Source organism: Capra hircus, chromosome 21 (assembly GCF_001704415.2).
Source record: "Capra hircus breed San Clemente chromosome 21, ASM170441v1, whole genome shotgun sequence".
Classification (NCBI taxonomy): Eukaryota; Metazoa; Chordata; class Mammalia; order Artiodactyla; family Bovidae; genus Capra; species Capra hircus.
The window spans coordinates 28,083,134-28,099,538 of NC_030828.1; the positions used below are offsets into that span (position 1 = coordinate 28,083,134).

At 42.0% G+C, this 16,405-nt stretch overlaps 1 protein-coding gene across 5 annotated transcripts in view; it reads right to left on the minus strand.

Annotated features, from left to right (window-relative positions):
* TJP1 (tight junction protein 1) overlaps positions 1-16,405 on the minus strand; it is a 112,781-nt gene that overhangs the window by 59,378 nt on the left and 36,998 nt on the right. For all 5 annotated transcript variants that reach the window (XM_018066118.1, XM_018066117.1, XM_018066116.1 and 2 more), the window contains exon 3: positions 309-433. In XM_018066118.1, the coding sequence (XP_017921607.1) occupies positions 309-433 (125 nt within the window). The remainder of the gene's footprint in view (positions 1-308; positions 434-16,405) is intronic.

Genomic DNA, 16,405 nt, shown 5'->3' on the forward strand with positions numbered 1-16,405 from the left:
ATGTTTTTGCAAGTGCATTTTTTGCCTCTCTTCAATCTTGCTAATCTCCCTGCTTAACAAGAAATGGTAAGACTCTTGGTGAGCAGCTCCTGAAGGCTAGATTCTACTCCAAACTGAGTAACAAGTTTTATTTTCAGTATCTTTACTTTTTACAGTGACCTACTTAAGGTAAGTGAAACTAGCTTTCCATTTACGACAGATAAGCATAAGCACATTTTTTAGAGGAATCACTAGCATGACGTGCTGGTGGCAGAGGGCAGGAGAGTACCTGTGACCTGGTGCCCACGAGGAGAAAGAAGCACACTTACTGCAGCTGTCCTTCCGCAGGACCCCCCTTCAGCACATCTGAAATCACGATGGAGGTTTCCCCGCTCTGGAAATGTGGATTATCTCTTCCACCAGATATTGCAATTCCAAACCCAAATCCAGGAGCCTGAAGTAACAATGAGAGTAACATGTCATTATCAGGTCATCCTCTACAATCAGTCCTACACAAAACACTCCTCACTTGTCCAGACAGGCATGAGGATGAGAGATCCTGGTATGGGAACACAGCTCTAATGAATGTAATGCTGGGTGGAACAGAAAACTGCCAACCACGTCAATGTTAAGAACTACAACACACTTAAAAATTCTCAAGACTGAAATTCTCAGTTCCTTTTTGCTTAACAAAAGGTTTCTTGAGGGAACTAGCAGTGCCCCAGTATGATCACCAGAAATACTGGCAAACAATTCACAGAATGACATATAATAAGCATATACATCAGAAGCTATTTTATATAATAAAATATCAGTAGCTGTGAAAATCAATTTCCTTCACTTACACTAAGAATCTCTATTGAAGTAATACACTACAATGTCTTTGTACACTGTATTCAACAGAAAGTCCATTAACCATATCAAGCAAGTTTAATTACTTATATTTCTAATTAAAGAAAATTATAATGAATTAATAACTTCTAAATAAGCTGAAAATCTTTACCTTAATGACTAAAGATGGTCCAGCACAGAGAAAAGTCAAAATAGTTCCAAGTTATTTAAAAACTGCCTAATTTGCAAGAAAGCCACACAAAGAAAATAAGGGAAGTACTCAAGAGTCATCTAAGCAAACACCCAACATTTTCCTAGGGCTCCAGAATCAGTGAGTCAGGGGCCACGTGTTCACATAATATCCTTCTGTGCCCCACAAGCCAGTCCACGAGAAGACCATGTCCACCAGAGAGGGGTCCATCATGACCTCTCCTTGCACCCCAGAGTCTACCGAAACAGCCGAGGAGGAGGAAGAAGGGGAAAACTCTTCTGCAAAAAGAATAAACACCAGCAATTCCACTCCTAGGTATACTCCCAAGAGAAATGAAAATCCGTGCATGCAGAGAAATTCACACCCCCACACAGCAACATCTGTAACAGCCAGAAAGGGAACCAACCCAAATGTCCATCAACTGATGGATATGGTCTATCCATAAAGTGAACTCTTATCTGCAACAGAAAGGAACACAGTGGTGGTATGTGCCACAAGATGGGGAACCTGGAAAACAATGCTATCTAAAGGAAGCCAACTACAAAAGACCACACACACAGACAATTCCTCTTATACGAGATTTTCAGAAATGACCAACACGTATAAGACACAGTAGACTGGTGATTTGCTGAGGGCCAGGGTGGAAGAGAGGGATGGACAGACGAGGGAGGAGTGGCTAATGAGTACATCATTTCTTTTTAGGGTAATGAAATGTTTAAATAAAGTGACTGGTGATGGTCCCACAGCTCTGTGACTAAACTAAAAAGTCACTAAAGTATACCTTTTAAAGGGTGAATTGTACAGTATGTGAATTACATTGCTAAAGCTACTGCCCTCCCCCCACCTCCAAAAAAGGCTAATGAGAAAAACAAACAGAAAAACATCTGGGTGGCCAAAGTAAAGGCAACTGCCTGAATCTATGTCTCCAAAATAATACAAAGCAAATCACTACGCAAAACCATACCTTTGATATAATTCAGAAAAAGAGAATATCCAAATTTCAAAACAGCTGGACACAGGGCTCAAATTTCAAAAATAAATAAAATGGGAAATGATTAGAAAGAAAGCAACTATTAGCACACAATTAGAAAACATAAGAGACTACAGAACAAATTCAAATAAATGGGATAACTTAGATAATGGAAAATTTTGTAAGGAAATATAGATTACTGAAACTGACTCTATTAGAAATTAAGTTTAAACAGCCCAGTTTCTGGAGAGCAAACAGAGATAGTTAGGAGGGAATTATTTCACAAAAAATACCAGGCACAGATATTTCACAGGGGAATTCCACCAAAACATCGATGTCCAGAGAGCCTTGGTACTCCATGAGTCATTCCAGGGCATTCTACCATTAAAGGGAGATTTCCGAACTCTTCTCAAGAAGCAACTGTAACACTGACATCTAAATGTGATAGTGACTCCCCATGACCAGGACAGAGCCTCCTCCAAACAGTGCAGCCTAACACCATTTTTAAAGGCCTACATCACACAAATATACCATGAAAAAGTGATTTATTTCAAAAATTGGTGTATTAGGAAAGCCATTATATATAAGAGTTCTATACTAGTAAAACTAAGGGGGGTGGGGCAGAAATTCAGAGATTAAATTCATAGACCCTGAAAAGGCCTTTGACAAAATCCAACATTCACGACCAAGGGGTCGGGGGGGGGGGGGGGTGGCGAATCAAGAAGACACTTTCAATCTATTTTAATATTTTTTCCCCACACACATTATTTGAAAAGGAGAGGAGTTACTTAGCTCAGTCGTGTCCGACTCTTTGCGACCCCATGAATCGCAGCACGCCAGGCCTCCCTGTCCATCACCATCTCCCGGAGTTCACTCAGACTCACGTCCATCAAGTCCGTGATGCCATCCAGCCATCTCATCCTCTGTCGTCCCCTTCTCCTCCTGCCCCCAATCCCTCCCAGCATCAGTCTTTTCCAATGAGTCAACTCTTCACATGAGGTGGCCAAAGTACTAGAGTTTCAGCTTCAGCATCATTCCTTCCAAAGAAATCTCAGGGCTGATCTCCTTCAGAATGGACTGGTGTTACTTTAGAAAGTCTTTAAGGTAATGATGGATATTCACATTTCATTTTATATCGATGACAGTTTCTTAATAGGAGGGTGTAGTGTACAATCTGAAACTGACAGACGACCTCTGTATTTCTTGTTACACGAACACCCGTCCACTGGTCCATCCTTGAATGGATATTTTATCCATTGTGATTTTATAATAACATGAAAGTGAAAGTCATTTACTTGTGTCTGACTCTCTGCAAACCCATGGACTATACAGTCCATGGAATTCTCCAGGCCAGAATACTGGAGTGGGTAGCCTTTCCCTTCTCCAGGGGATCTTCCCAACCCAGGGATCGAACCCAGGTCTCCAGCATTGCAGGTGGATTTTTTACCAGCTGAGCCACAAGGGAAGACCAAGAATACTGGAGTGGGTAGCCTAGCACTTCTCCATCTTCCCAACCCAGGAATCGAACCAGGGTCTCCTGAATTGCAGGTGGATTCTTTACCAACTGAGCTATCAGGGAAGCCCTATAATAGATGTCTTTAGTCATTTGGAAAATACTTCAAATGATGACACATTTCACCACACATTTCACCACTCTACAACATTTTTTAAGTTATGCTTTAATAAATATCACCACCGATGCAATCACAGTCTTTAAGTACTGTAAAGTATTGAGCTCATCTCATGGTGGCAGATAATCCAAAGTATAACAGAACATTTTGTGGAGGAGGCTACAGCAAAAGAGGCCCCACTGCTAATGGGCATGCAAAGTGCTGCAGCCCTGTGGGGAGGAACCTGGCAATCCTAACAAAATCACAAACTGTTTACTCACACAACAGTAAGAAAACATGCATGTGCACAGTCATTCACTGCAGACTGTTACCTGCAAATACTGGAAAAAACTAATGCCCAAGGGTGACCTCCAGGGCAGGGTGGGGAGGGGTGTGTTCAGTTCAGTTCAGTTCTATTTGCAACCCCATGGACTGCAGCACGCCAGGCCTCCCTCTCCATCACCAACTCCCGGAGTTTACTCAAACTCATGTCCATTAAGTTGGTGGTGTCATCCAACCATCTCAATCCTCTGTCGTCCCCTTCTCCTCCCGCCTTCAATCTTTCCTAGCATCAGGATCTTTTCCAATGAGTTACTTCTTCACATCAGGTGGCCAAAGTATTGGAATTTCAGCTTCAGCATCAGTCCTTCTAATGAATATTCAGGACTGATTTCCTTTAGGATGGACTGGCTGGATCTCTTGACCATTCAAAGGACTCCCAAGAGTATTCTCCAACACCACAGTTCAAAAGCATCAATTCTTCAGCGCTCAGCTTTCTTTAGTCCAACTCTCACATCCATACATGACCACTAAAAAAACCAGCCTTGACTAGACAGACCTTTGTTGGCAAAGTAATGTCTCTGCTTTTTAATGTGCTGTCCAGGTTGGTCAAAACTTTCCTTCCAAGGAGTAAGCGTCTTTTAATTTCATGGCTCTAATCACCATCTGCAGTGATTTTGGAGTCCAGAAAAATACAGCCAACCACTGTTTCTACTGTTTCCCCATCTATTTGCCATGAAGCAATGGGACCAGATGCCATGATCTAAGTTTTCTGAATGTTGAGCTTTAAGCCAACATTTTTACTCTCCTCTTTCACTTTCATTAAGAGGCTCTTTAGTTCTTCTTCACTTCTGCCATAAGGATGGTGTCATCTGCATATCTGAGGTTACTGGTATTTCTCCTGGCAATCTTGAGGGATGTGTTATTCTTTGGCTCTTTTTCCTCCTTGGGAAGAAGCTAGGACTAATCTTCTATTCTGTATGCTTTAATGCTTACATTTATAATTCATTTAAAAATTTGATAATTCATTTAAAAATTTAAAATGTAACACAAAAATATTAAAGAAATGTCCCAAATGAAAATGTCAGGAACTCTCATGGAAAGGAGAGATGAGTAGCTATTTCTGAGGATTTGCTTGTGAACAGTGAGTGTAGTTCTGACTGCAGGAGACAGGGCCTCAAAGCCAGCCGACCGCACACTGCGGGGCGTCATCCTCCTGCGTCAGCACTCCGTACGCTACCTTCATGACTACCCAGGAGGTCTTTGATGCTGAGCCCTGGCTACAGATGAGACCCACTTGGGATCAGTGTCAAAAGTGCTTGACAATTTCCAGCTCCTCAACTGATACAAATTAAATAATACTAGATGAGGGCGATGGCAGGTATTCTTTTAAAAATCTCGTATCGTGCAAAATGTCAGGCTGGATGATTCCCCAGCTGGAATCAAGATTGCTGGGAGAAATATCAACAACTTCAGATATGAAGATAAAACCACTCTAATGACAGAAAGCGGAGAAGGTAATGGCACCCCACTCCAGTACTCTTGCCTGGAAAATCCCATGGATGGAGGAGCCTGGTGGGCTACAGTCCATGGGATCACTAAGAGTCAGACACAACTGAGCAACTTCACTTTCACTTTTCACTTTCATGCACTGGAGAAGGAAATGGCAACCCACTCCAGTGTTCTTGCCTGGAGAATCCCAGGGACAGGGGACCCTGGTGGGCTGCCGTCTCTGGGGTCGCACAGAGTCGGACACGACTGAAGCGACTTAGCAGCAGCAGCAGCAATGACAGAAAGTGAAGAGGAAATAAAAAGCCTCTTGATGAAGGTGAGAGAGTGAAAAATCTGGCTTAAAACTCAACATTCAAAAAACTAAGATCATGGCATCTGGTCCCAACACTTCACAGCAGACAGATAGGGGAAAAGTGGAAATAGTGACAGATTTTATATTCTTGGACTCCAAAATCACTGCGGATTGTTGACTGCAGCCACAAAATTAAAAGACGCCTGCTCTTTGGAAGAAAAGTCATGACAAACCTAGACATATTAAAAAGCAGAGACATCACATTCCTGACAAAATTCCACACAGTCAAAGCCATGGTTTTTCCAGTAATCATGTATGGATGTGAGAGGTGGATCATAAAGGAGCTGAGCACCAAAGAATTGATGCTTTCAAACTGTGGTGCTGGAGAAGACTCTGAGAGTCCCTTGGACTATAAGGAGATCAAACCAGTCAATCCCAAAGGAAATCAACCCTGAACATTCACTGGAAGGACTGATGCTGAAGCTCCAATCCTTTGGCCACCTAATTCGAAGAGCCAACTCACTGGAAAAGACCTTGATGCTGGGAAAGATTGAGGGTAGCAGGAGGAGAAGGGAATGACAGAGGATAGATGGTTGGATGCCATCACTGACTCAACGGATATGAGTTTGAGCAAACTTGGAAATACTGAAGGACAGGGAAGCCTGGCGTGCTAAAAGCAACAAAGTGATTCTAACGGGCAGTCAGGGCTAAAAATCTCAGTCTTAAACACTGTGAACATCAGACGTGAGTGACCGTCACAACTCCACAAGGCTCAGTGACCCCCACACTCCCTCCCTCCCAGGGAAGGCCCCCTCTGAAACCTGTGCAGACTGACACTGTCACCACTGTTTCATCTGGCCTCTCCTCCATTGCACCAGCCTACTCTCTATTGGGCTGCAAGGATTATTATTCTAGAGCAAATCTGCCATTGCTGTTCCATTACCCTCCACACTGGCAGTATCCTGAAAGGCATGGCCAACGCGCTTCCCAGCACTGGTCCTGGCTCTGACACTCGTCACCAGTGCTCCCACTTCAGCAGTCCACGCACATCAAGCTCAGCTTTCACATCTTCTCTGCTGGTGTTCCTATGGCTCCTCACCCTTCGACATTCAGGTTCACTGCTGTCTCCTTCCTAAAACCATCCCAGCCCTCCACGGGTAGCAGTCCAGTCTTGTACACTCCCTGAGCACCCACACCCAGTGCAACCCCACACCAGCACAGCAAGTAGCCTGGATGTCAAAGCTCCACTTGGGAGGGAGCTACACGTTTCTATAGTCCCAGCTAAGCCCAACCCTGCACCGGTCTAACACAAAGTGGCTGAACAACATTAGTGCATTAGTGCACTGTAAATATCTGACTGACTATTCAATTTAGCTCCATTTCCCTTTACAGAGTTGTCTTTTTTTAACTTGCACATATTTGAGCACTAAATAATCATTAGCAGCCATAGTAGTTCTAAGGATTCAGAATTTTCTGCATCTCCAAATAAAATCAAGCAGGGCAACTATACAACAAAAACCCACATTCACAACAAAACCAGGTAACCAATACACCCCATTGAGGACTCAGGTGGAGATGAGCAACACCTGTTAGACTTGCATGCTCCCAACTTGAGAAGAGAGCCACAGGCAGCTGACATCTCCAAAACCGGAGGAACCCCCAAATAACTGACATAATAGCAGCTGAAATCAGTCATCAATGAGAGCAGGAGCCTGCAGAGAGCCTGAATGGTGGGAGCGGTGTCACCCCAGGATTTCTCCACATGGACCAGCCAGGCCCTGTGAAGACTGTGGGTTCAGACTCCCAAGGACAGGAGAACACAGCATACAAGGTACAGAGGGCACAGGCCTAGAAAGCGTCCGAAAATAGCAGCTATGTTTCTTGAGCACGAGCATACACATACAAGAAGACCAAGCCAATTTCTAAAAGCTCAAGAAGGCTAATTTCCCATAAAAATGAAGAAAAAGGGATTATGATAAAACCCCCAACAAAACTGCTATAGAAGATGGTGAGCAGCAGAATATCCCTAAGGAAAATGAAAGCATGGCAAAGAGAGTGCTTGAAAGAAAGAAAAATAAAGGATCAAAACTGCGACTTTTATGAAACAAGTGAAAAGACATAAAGAAAACTTACAGGACATAATACAAACAAGAATTTTAAAAACTAAAAAATGAGGCTGACAGAATTCATGCTAATTAGAAAATTTTAAAAGCAATTTTATATAGGGACACAAATAAATATACTACCATGAAAGAAACAAAGTAAAAGAGAGAAATCATTTCTAAAACAGAAATGACCCAGGGACTTTTTTTAAAAAAGGATTTGAGAGGAAATGGCAAATAATGAAGACAGGCAAAAGAGATAGAACATATATAAAAGGAGTTCCCAAAGAACAAAACCAAAATAAAAGAAAAAATAAAACAGTAAAACTAGAATTAAACAATATTTCCTTTCCTATATAGATTATATACATAGATAAAAAACTGTACATACTCAAAGGACACAAATCCCTGTAGATATCTGAGAATACCAATTCAGAGGAAGCACCAAAATATATTCAAGTAAACTGACTAGATTTTCAGGAAGAAGACTCATTTGTATCTAGGCAAAATTTTAAAAGAAATAAAAACCAGATTATTATCACATTAGGGTAGTGACCCATTATGTCAAAAATACTCAAGGGAAACAGTGAGTTACGGGGTTTTATGTCCAGTAAAGCTAATCTTCAAGTATAAAAGGGCAGAGATAAGCTACTAAACATAAGAAAACCTTAGGGAGTATCAGTTTTCATGATCCTTTCCTAATAGAAAATAACGTTCTGACAATCAAAATGACAAGCATCACATGAAAAGGACTGGTGATAAATATACACCTACTTACAATACTAAGATTAAATGAGGATTAAAGGATGAAAGGGTTAAATTGTATAATAACTATATGATCAAGACAGTTGTAAAACCATTTCTTTAAATGGGGAGAAGAACAGTATGAGCATTCGCTAAAAAAACTTTTAATACTGTTTCCAGTAATCAAAACTGACAGTAGTGTAATTATTATTATCCCAAGGCAATTGTATACTCTGTATTGGATTTACAAAAAGACTAGCATGGTGCTTTTCAGAGGGATTTTCAAAAGAAATGGAAAATAATCCACTTTTCTCATATATGTTAACCACAAAAAATTTAGATGCATCAAAATGTAGTTGATTTTCATATTTTTGCATGAGAAAATGTCCAAGATAATGATATTTTTATTATGGTGATGGGAGAACTGGTTTAAAACAGTATAATTTGATCTCATTTATTTGTATGCACACACACACATACATGGCTATAGTTTTTAGATGAATTGAAAGCATCAGAAGAATTTTATTTCCATCTTATTTCATTCTTTCAAGACCACAGGCAGCCACAAGCAACACTAACCTGTACTTCTACCTTTGCCTGGTAGTGAAACTAACCTGATGGTAAACAGGAGACCTACAATCTGTTCAGTTACTTTCCAATTTCACTGGACATGCCCACTCCATTATAACTGCTTCTGCAGAGAGTAGTTACAACAGGGGCCATATGGCCAACAAAGTTGAAACTATTTACTGTCTGACCTTTTGTATCAAGAGGAATGGTTTGCCCACTCATCTGCTGAAATCTGTCTTATTTTTTAGTCAAAGGTAATTGCTTTATAGAATTTTGTTGTTTTCTGTCAAACTTCAACTTGAATCAGCTATAGATGTACATATCACCCTTCCCTCTTGAACCTCCCTCCCAATCCCACCCCTCTAGGTTGATACTGGAACACCTGTTTCAGTTCCCCACTGGCTATCTATTTTACATATGGTAATATAAGTTTCCATGTTACTCTCTCCATACATCTCACCCTCTCCTCCCGTCTAAGTATTTCTTGATCCCTTAAAAGACTTCTTAAAAGGGGGGAAAGAGTCCTGAAAATTGCTGGCTGCCGAAATAGAACTGCACAATATGAACACACTCTCCTCCAAAGACTCTTCTGTCTCCTTCAAAAAATGCTCAACTTTTTCAAGATTCTTCTTGCCTTTTTTTCCCTCCTGTTTTTATGCCAGATTTCTACAACTACATTTCTACATTTATTCTAAAACTTAATGTTAACTTTTCTCACCTTACACACACAGTTTACTTCTACAGTTTCTGTCATTTGCCTCCTCTTCCCTTCTTCTTCCAATCTACCCTCAACAGTCCATGGAAACTGTTCCAGTTATATGTTTTCACAGTGAACATGGGGTCAAAAAATTTTTGGACTAAATGGATCCTTGGCAATCATTTGCTCAAGCTCCTTTTCACCACTGAATTCAGAAAGCCTGGAGTCCTCTAGTCACTTCATTAGCCGGTAAGTAGACCACACGTAGGGTCTCTGTGGATTTGGTGAGGAGATGAGGATTTTCTCAACTCTGATACGCTCCAGTTCTGTGAGATCTCAAGAAGTCTGAAAGGCCAGTTCAAAATTAGTGGTGAGCCCAGATTAGGTCAGAAGTCTCAAGACCCCTCACAGCTTTTCCACTGGAGCTCGGTAGTTACCAAAATGTTTAAACCTCTACGACTGTCAAATCCGTCGTTTTCGACTTCTGCATCCTTCATCAGACGCCTGGCTACTCTCTGTGTCCCCACTGACTCTTACACTGAGACTCTCACTCCTGCAGATCCAGTTGAACATTACAGCTTTCATTTTTATTCCTATTCCACTTTCCTATTTCCAGCTTCCTACAGGACACCTCCAGAATACCCACTTAGGGAATACCAGACCACCTTACCTGCCTCCTGAGAAATCTGTATGCAACTCAAGAAGCAACAGTTAGAACCAGACAAGGAACAAGGAACTGTTTCCAAACAAGGAAAGGAGTATGTCAAAGCTGTATATTGTTGCCCTGCCTTATTTAACTTATATGCAGAGCACATCACGCAAAATGCCAGGCTGGAGGAAGCATGAGCTGGAATCAAGATTGCCAGGAGAAATATCAATAACCTCAGATATGCAGACGACACCACCCTTATGGCAAAAACCAAAGAGAAACTGAAGAGCCTCTTGACAAAAATCAAAGTGGATAGAGAAATGCTGGCTTAAAACTCAACATTCAGAAAACTAAGATCATGGCATCCGGTCCCATCACTTCATGGCTAGTAGATTGAGAAACAAGGGAAACAGTGACAGACTTTATTTTGTTGGCTCCAAAAATCACTGCAGATGGTGACTGCAGCCATGAAATTAATAAGACGTTTGCTTCTTGGAAGAAAAGCTGAGTTCAGTTCAGGCACTCAGTCGTGTCTGACTCCCTGTGACCCCATGAACCGCAGCACGCCAAGCCTCCCTGTCCATCACCAAATCCCAAACTCATGTCCATTGAGTAGATCATGCCATCCAACCATCTCATCCTCTGTCATCCCCTTCTCCTCCTGCCCTCAATCTTTCCCAGCATCAGGGTCTTTTCCAATGAGTCAGCTCTTCACATCAGGTGGCCAAATACTGGAGTTTCAGCTTCAACATCAGTCCTTCCGATGAACACCCAGGACTGATCTCCTTTAGGATGGACTGCTTGGATCCCCTTGCAGTCCAAGGGACTCTCAAGAGTCTTCTCCAACACCACAGTTCAAAAGCATCAATTCTTTGGCGCTCAGCTTTCTTTAGAGTCCAATTCTCACATCCATACATGACTACTTGGAAAAACCATAGCCTTGACTAGACACACCTTTGTAATGTCTGTCTAGTAATGTCTCTGCTTTTTAATATGTTGTCTAGCTTGATCATGACTTTTCTTCCAAGGAGTGACCGTCTTTTAATTCCATGGCTGTAATCACCATCTGCAGTGATACCGGAGCCCAAAAAATAAAGTCAGCCACTGTTCCTCCATCTATTTCCCATGAAGTGATGGGACCGGATGCCATGATCTTCATTTTCTGAATGTTGAGCTTTAAGCCAACATTTTCACTTTCCTCTTTCACTTTCATCAAGAGGCTCGTTAGTTCTTCTTCACTTTCTGCCATAAGGGTGGTGTCATCTGCATATCTGAGGTTATTGATATTTCTCCCGGCAATCTTGATTCCAGCTTGTGCTTCTTCCAGTCCAGCGTTTCTCATGATGTACTCTGCACAGAAGTTAAATAAGCAGGGTGACAATATATGTACTCCTTTTTCCTATTTGGAACCAGTCTGTTGTTCCATGTCCGGTTCTAACTGCTGCTTCCTGACCTGCATATAGGTTTCTCAAGAGGCAGGTCAGGTGGTTTGGTATTCCTACCTCTTTCAGAATTTTCCACAGTTTATTGTGATCCACACAGTCAAAGGCTTTGGCATAGTCAATAAAGCAGAAATAGATGTTTTTCTTGAACTCTCTTGCTTTTTCCATGATCCAGCAGGTGTTGGCAATTTGATCTCTGGTTCCTCTGACTTTTCTAAAACCAGTTTGAACATCTGGAAGTTCACGTATTGCTGAAGCCTGGCTTGGAGAATTTTGAGCATTACTTCACTAGCGTGTGAGATGAGCAAACTAGACAGCATATTAAAAAGCAGAGACTTTGACAACAAAGGTCAGTCTAGTCAAAGCTACCATTTTTCCAGTAGTCATGTATGGATCTGAGAGTTGGACCATAAAGAAAGCTGAGCACTGAAGAATTGATGCTTTTGAACTGTGGTATTGCAAAAGACTTAATAAGAGTCCCTTGGAAGAAAAGTTATGACCAACCTAGATAGCATATTCAAAAGCAGAGACATTATTTTGCCAACAAAGGTCTGTCTAGTCAAGGCTATGGTTTTTCCAGTAGTCATGTATGGATGTGAGAGTTGGACTGTGAAGAAAGCTGAGTGCCGAAGAATTGATGCTTTTGAACTGTGGTGTTGGAGAAGACTCTTGAGAGTTCCTTGGACTGCAAGGAGATCCAACTAGTCCATTCTGAAGGAGATCAGCCCTGGGATTTCTTTGGAGGGAATGATGCTGAAGCTGAAACTCCAGTACTTTGGCCACCTCATGCGAAGAGTTGACTCATTGGAAAAGACTCTGATGCTGGGAGGGATTGGGGGCAGGAGGAGAAGGGGACGACCGAGGATGAGATGGCTGGATGGCATCACAGACTCGATGGACGTGAGTCTGAGTGAACTCCGGAGAGTTGGTGATGGACAGGGAGGCCTGGCATGCTGCCATTCATGGGGTCACAAAGAGTCAGACACGACTGAGTAACTGAACTGAACTGGACCACAAGGAGATCAAACCAGTCAATCCTAAAAGAATCAGTCCTGAATATTCATCAGAAGGACTGATGCTGAGGCTGAAGCTCCAATACTTTGGCCACCTGATGTGAAGAACTGACTCACTGGAAAAGACCCTGATGCTGTCAATGACTGAAGGCAGGAGAAGGGGGTGACAGAAGATAAGATGGTTGGATGGCATCACTGACTCGATGGACGTGAGTCTGAGTAAGCTCCGGGAGTTGGTGATGGAGAGGGAAGCCTGCTGTGCTTTAGTCCATGGAGTCACACAGAGTCGGACATGAGTGACTGACTGAACTGAACAGGACACCTCAACTCCTCTAAAACTGTCCTTTTCTCCACAAAACTTAACTTACCACCAATGTTCTCAAAAAAAAAAAAAAAGCCAAACTTTGGCCCCTTTCTTATCAATGTTACTACTTTTTATTTGACTCACTTTATTAAAAAAACATGTAGTTTAAGTAATAGAACTATAATAGTTTTGAATTTTAGGTATTATAGTCCATAAATATTCCTTATATTTAAAGTTAAATTTTACATGTAAGTGAGAAGAGCTTATGCTGTGTCCAGAGACCTTCAGTCATGCTCCTCTTTGAGACCATTTCCCTAGACCTTTCTGAGACTTAGTTTATTCCAAGTGGTTACTGACACCTGTCACAATGCTGGGAAAGATTGGGGGCAGCAGAGGATTAGATGGTTGAATGGCATCACTGACTCAACGGACATGAAACTGAGCAAACTCTGGGAGATAGTGAAGGACAGGGAAGCTTGTCATGCTGCAGTTCAAGGGCTCGTGAAGAGTCAGACATGACTCAGTGACTGAACACCACCACAGAGAATTAAATAAAGGCTCTGACACGTTCATAATGCACTCTATAAACATACACAATGGCATCCAACCAGACAAAACAAGCCTAGCTTAGCTTATATCCTCACCTAAGTGTAAATGCTTACTTCTACCATCACACACTGGTTGGAAACTACTCAACAAACAGGCAGAATTCCACTCTCCTAGCCTCTTTTCTTAGAGCAGCTTTACTGACATATAAATTCCTGTCACAGCTCGAATCAGTACTTTGTTTCTTGTTCAGCAATATTCCATTGTGCAGATATAAGACACATTGCTTATTTACCATCAGTGAATGGGCATGTGGGCTATTTGTAGTTTCAGGCTACTGTGAATAATGTTGCTATGAACACGGATGTTTAAGCTATTGTGTTGGTATCAGCCTTCATTTCTCTTGGGTATATATATGCCTAGGAGCAGAGCTACTAGTCACATGAAATTCTATGTTGACCTCTTGAATACCTTACTTTACCATAGTTGGCTCCACCAGCCAACATCCAATCTTCATCAACACTTTTTTACTGTCTGCTTCTGTGATCACAGTCATTCCAGAGGGTGCCACTCTCACTTTTGACATAGTTCCCTGATGGTCAATGGCACTGAGCACCTTTTCATATGTTTACTGAATAGTTCTGTATCTCCTTTGGAGAAATGTCTTATTAAAATTCTTCAGTCCATTTAAAAAACTGAATTGTCTTTTTACTTCCGAATTTCTGTACTCTGGATACAACTCCCTTCTCATGCATCCTTTGTGCTCAATTGCTCACTCATGTCCGACTCTTTGCGATCCCATGGACTGCAGCCTTCCAGGGTCCTCTGTCCATGGAATTCTCCAGGCAAGAATACTGGAGCGGGTTGCCATTTTCTCTTCCAGAGGATCTTCCCAACCCAGGGATCAAACCTGCATCTCCCTTGTCTTTCTGTATTGCAGGCAGATTCTCTACTGCTGAGCCACCAGGGAAGTCCCTATCAGATATCTGATTTGCAAATATTTTCTTTCTCCCATTCTATGGGTTATCCCTTCACTTTCTTACTGAAAGTTTCTTGGTTTCCTTTGAAACACAAAAAATTTTAATTTTGATGCAGCCTCATTTTATCTGTTTACTCTTTAATTGCTTGTATTTTCAACATCTTGTCTAAGACATCACTGCCTAACCTGAGGTCATAAAGATTTATTTCTATGTTTCCTTCTAACTTACATTTAGGTTTTGAGCACATAGGTTAATTATGTTCTCGGTGTGAAATAGGAGTCAAAATTCACTAGTTTTCATGTGGTCAACCAGTTATCCCAGTACCATTAGTTAGGACTATTCCTTTTTTCATTGAATTATCCCCGCCCCTGTTCCAAGGTTATTTATTCAACTACCTCTCTATTTGAAACTTACCTGCTTGACCTTGTATTATCTATCTCTTAACTAGATTCCTTGCTTTCAACATACTTTTCCCATTTAATTTTTTTAGTTTTAGGTGTACAACATACTGCTTAAAAATTTTTTTTACTCACAGAGTTGATTATTTTATAAATAGTAGTCTCATCTCCTAACCCCTCTACTCCTATCTTGAACCTCCCGTTTCCTCTCTTCACTGGCAATCACTAGTTTGTTCTCTATTATCTGTGTCTGTTTCTTTTTTGTTATATTCACCAGTTTTATTTTTGATTCTGCATAGCATCTTTCTAATAAGTATAATACTCTCTAGGTCCACCCATGTTGTTGCAAATAGCCTTATTTCATTCTTCTTTATGGGTGAGGAATATTCCATACTATCTGGTGGCTCAGACAGTAAAGAATCTGCCGCCCGCAATGTGGGAGAGACCTGGTTTTAATCCCTGAGTTGGGAAAATCCCCGGGAGGAGAGCACGGCCACCCACTCCAGCATTCTTGCCTGGACAATCCCCATGAACAGAGGAGCCTGGCAGGCTGCAGTCCATGGGGTCGCAAAGAGTCGGACACAAATGAGTGACTATGCACAGCACAATATTCCACTGTGTTTATGTACATCTTCTTTATCCATTCACCTGTTGATGAACACTTAGGTTGCTTTAATATCTTGGTTATTGTAACTAGTGCTGCTGTGAGCACTGAGGTGCATGTATCTTTACAAATTAGTCTTTGTTTTCTTCAAATATACACCCCAAAGTGGAACTGCTAGATTGTATGGTAGTTCTATTTTTGGTTTTCTGAGGAACCTCTGTACTGTTTTCCATAGAAGCTGCACTAATTTACATTCCCACCAGTGTACGAGGGTTCCCATTTCTCCACATCCTCACCAACACTTGTTATCTGTAGACTTTTTGATGATGGCCATTCTCAAGGTCCCAAGAGGTCCTGGGGCTGGTGTCAGTCTGCTGGCAGGTAGGGATGAGGTCCAGGGGACCACAGGGCTCATGCCCTACGGAAGAAGTGAAAAGAGGTTCTAGGGCTAGTACCAGTCAACTGGTGCGCAGAGGCAGGTCCTGGGGTCTCTGGCTGCAGGGAAACCAGGAACCGCTGGTGAGAGGGGCTGAGACTCAAAGGGTGCTGGGCTGGTGCTTGCCCACTGGTGTGTGAAGCTGTTCACAGGACTGTGCCAATTCACAAGTGGGTACAGCCAGGTCCCCAGGTCTCTGGCTGCAGGTCCTGGGGGTCCTGGTGCTAATGAGCTGG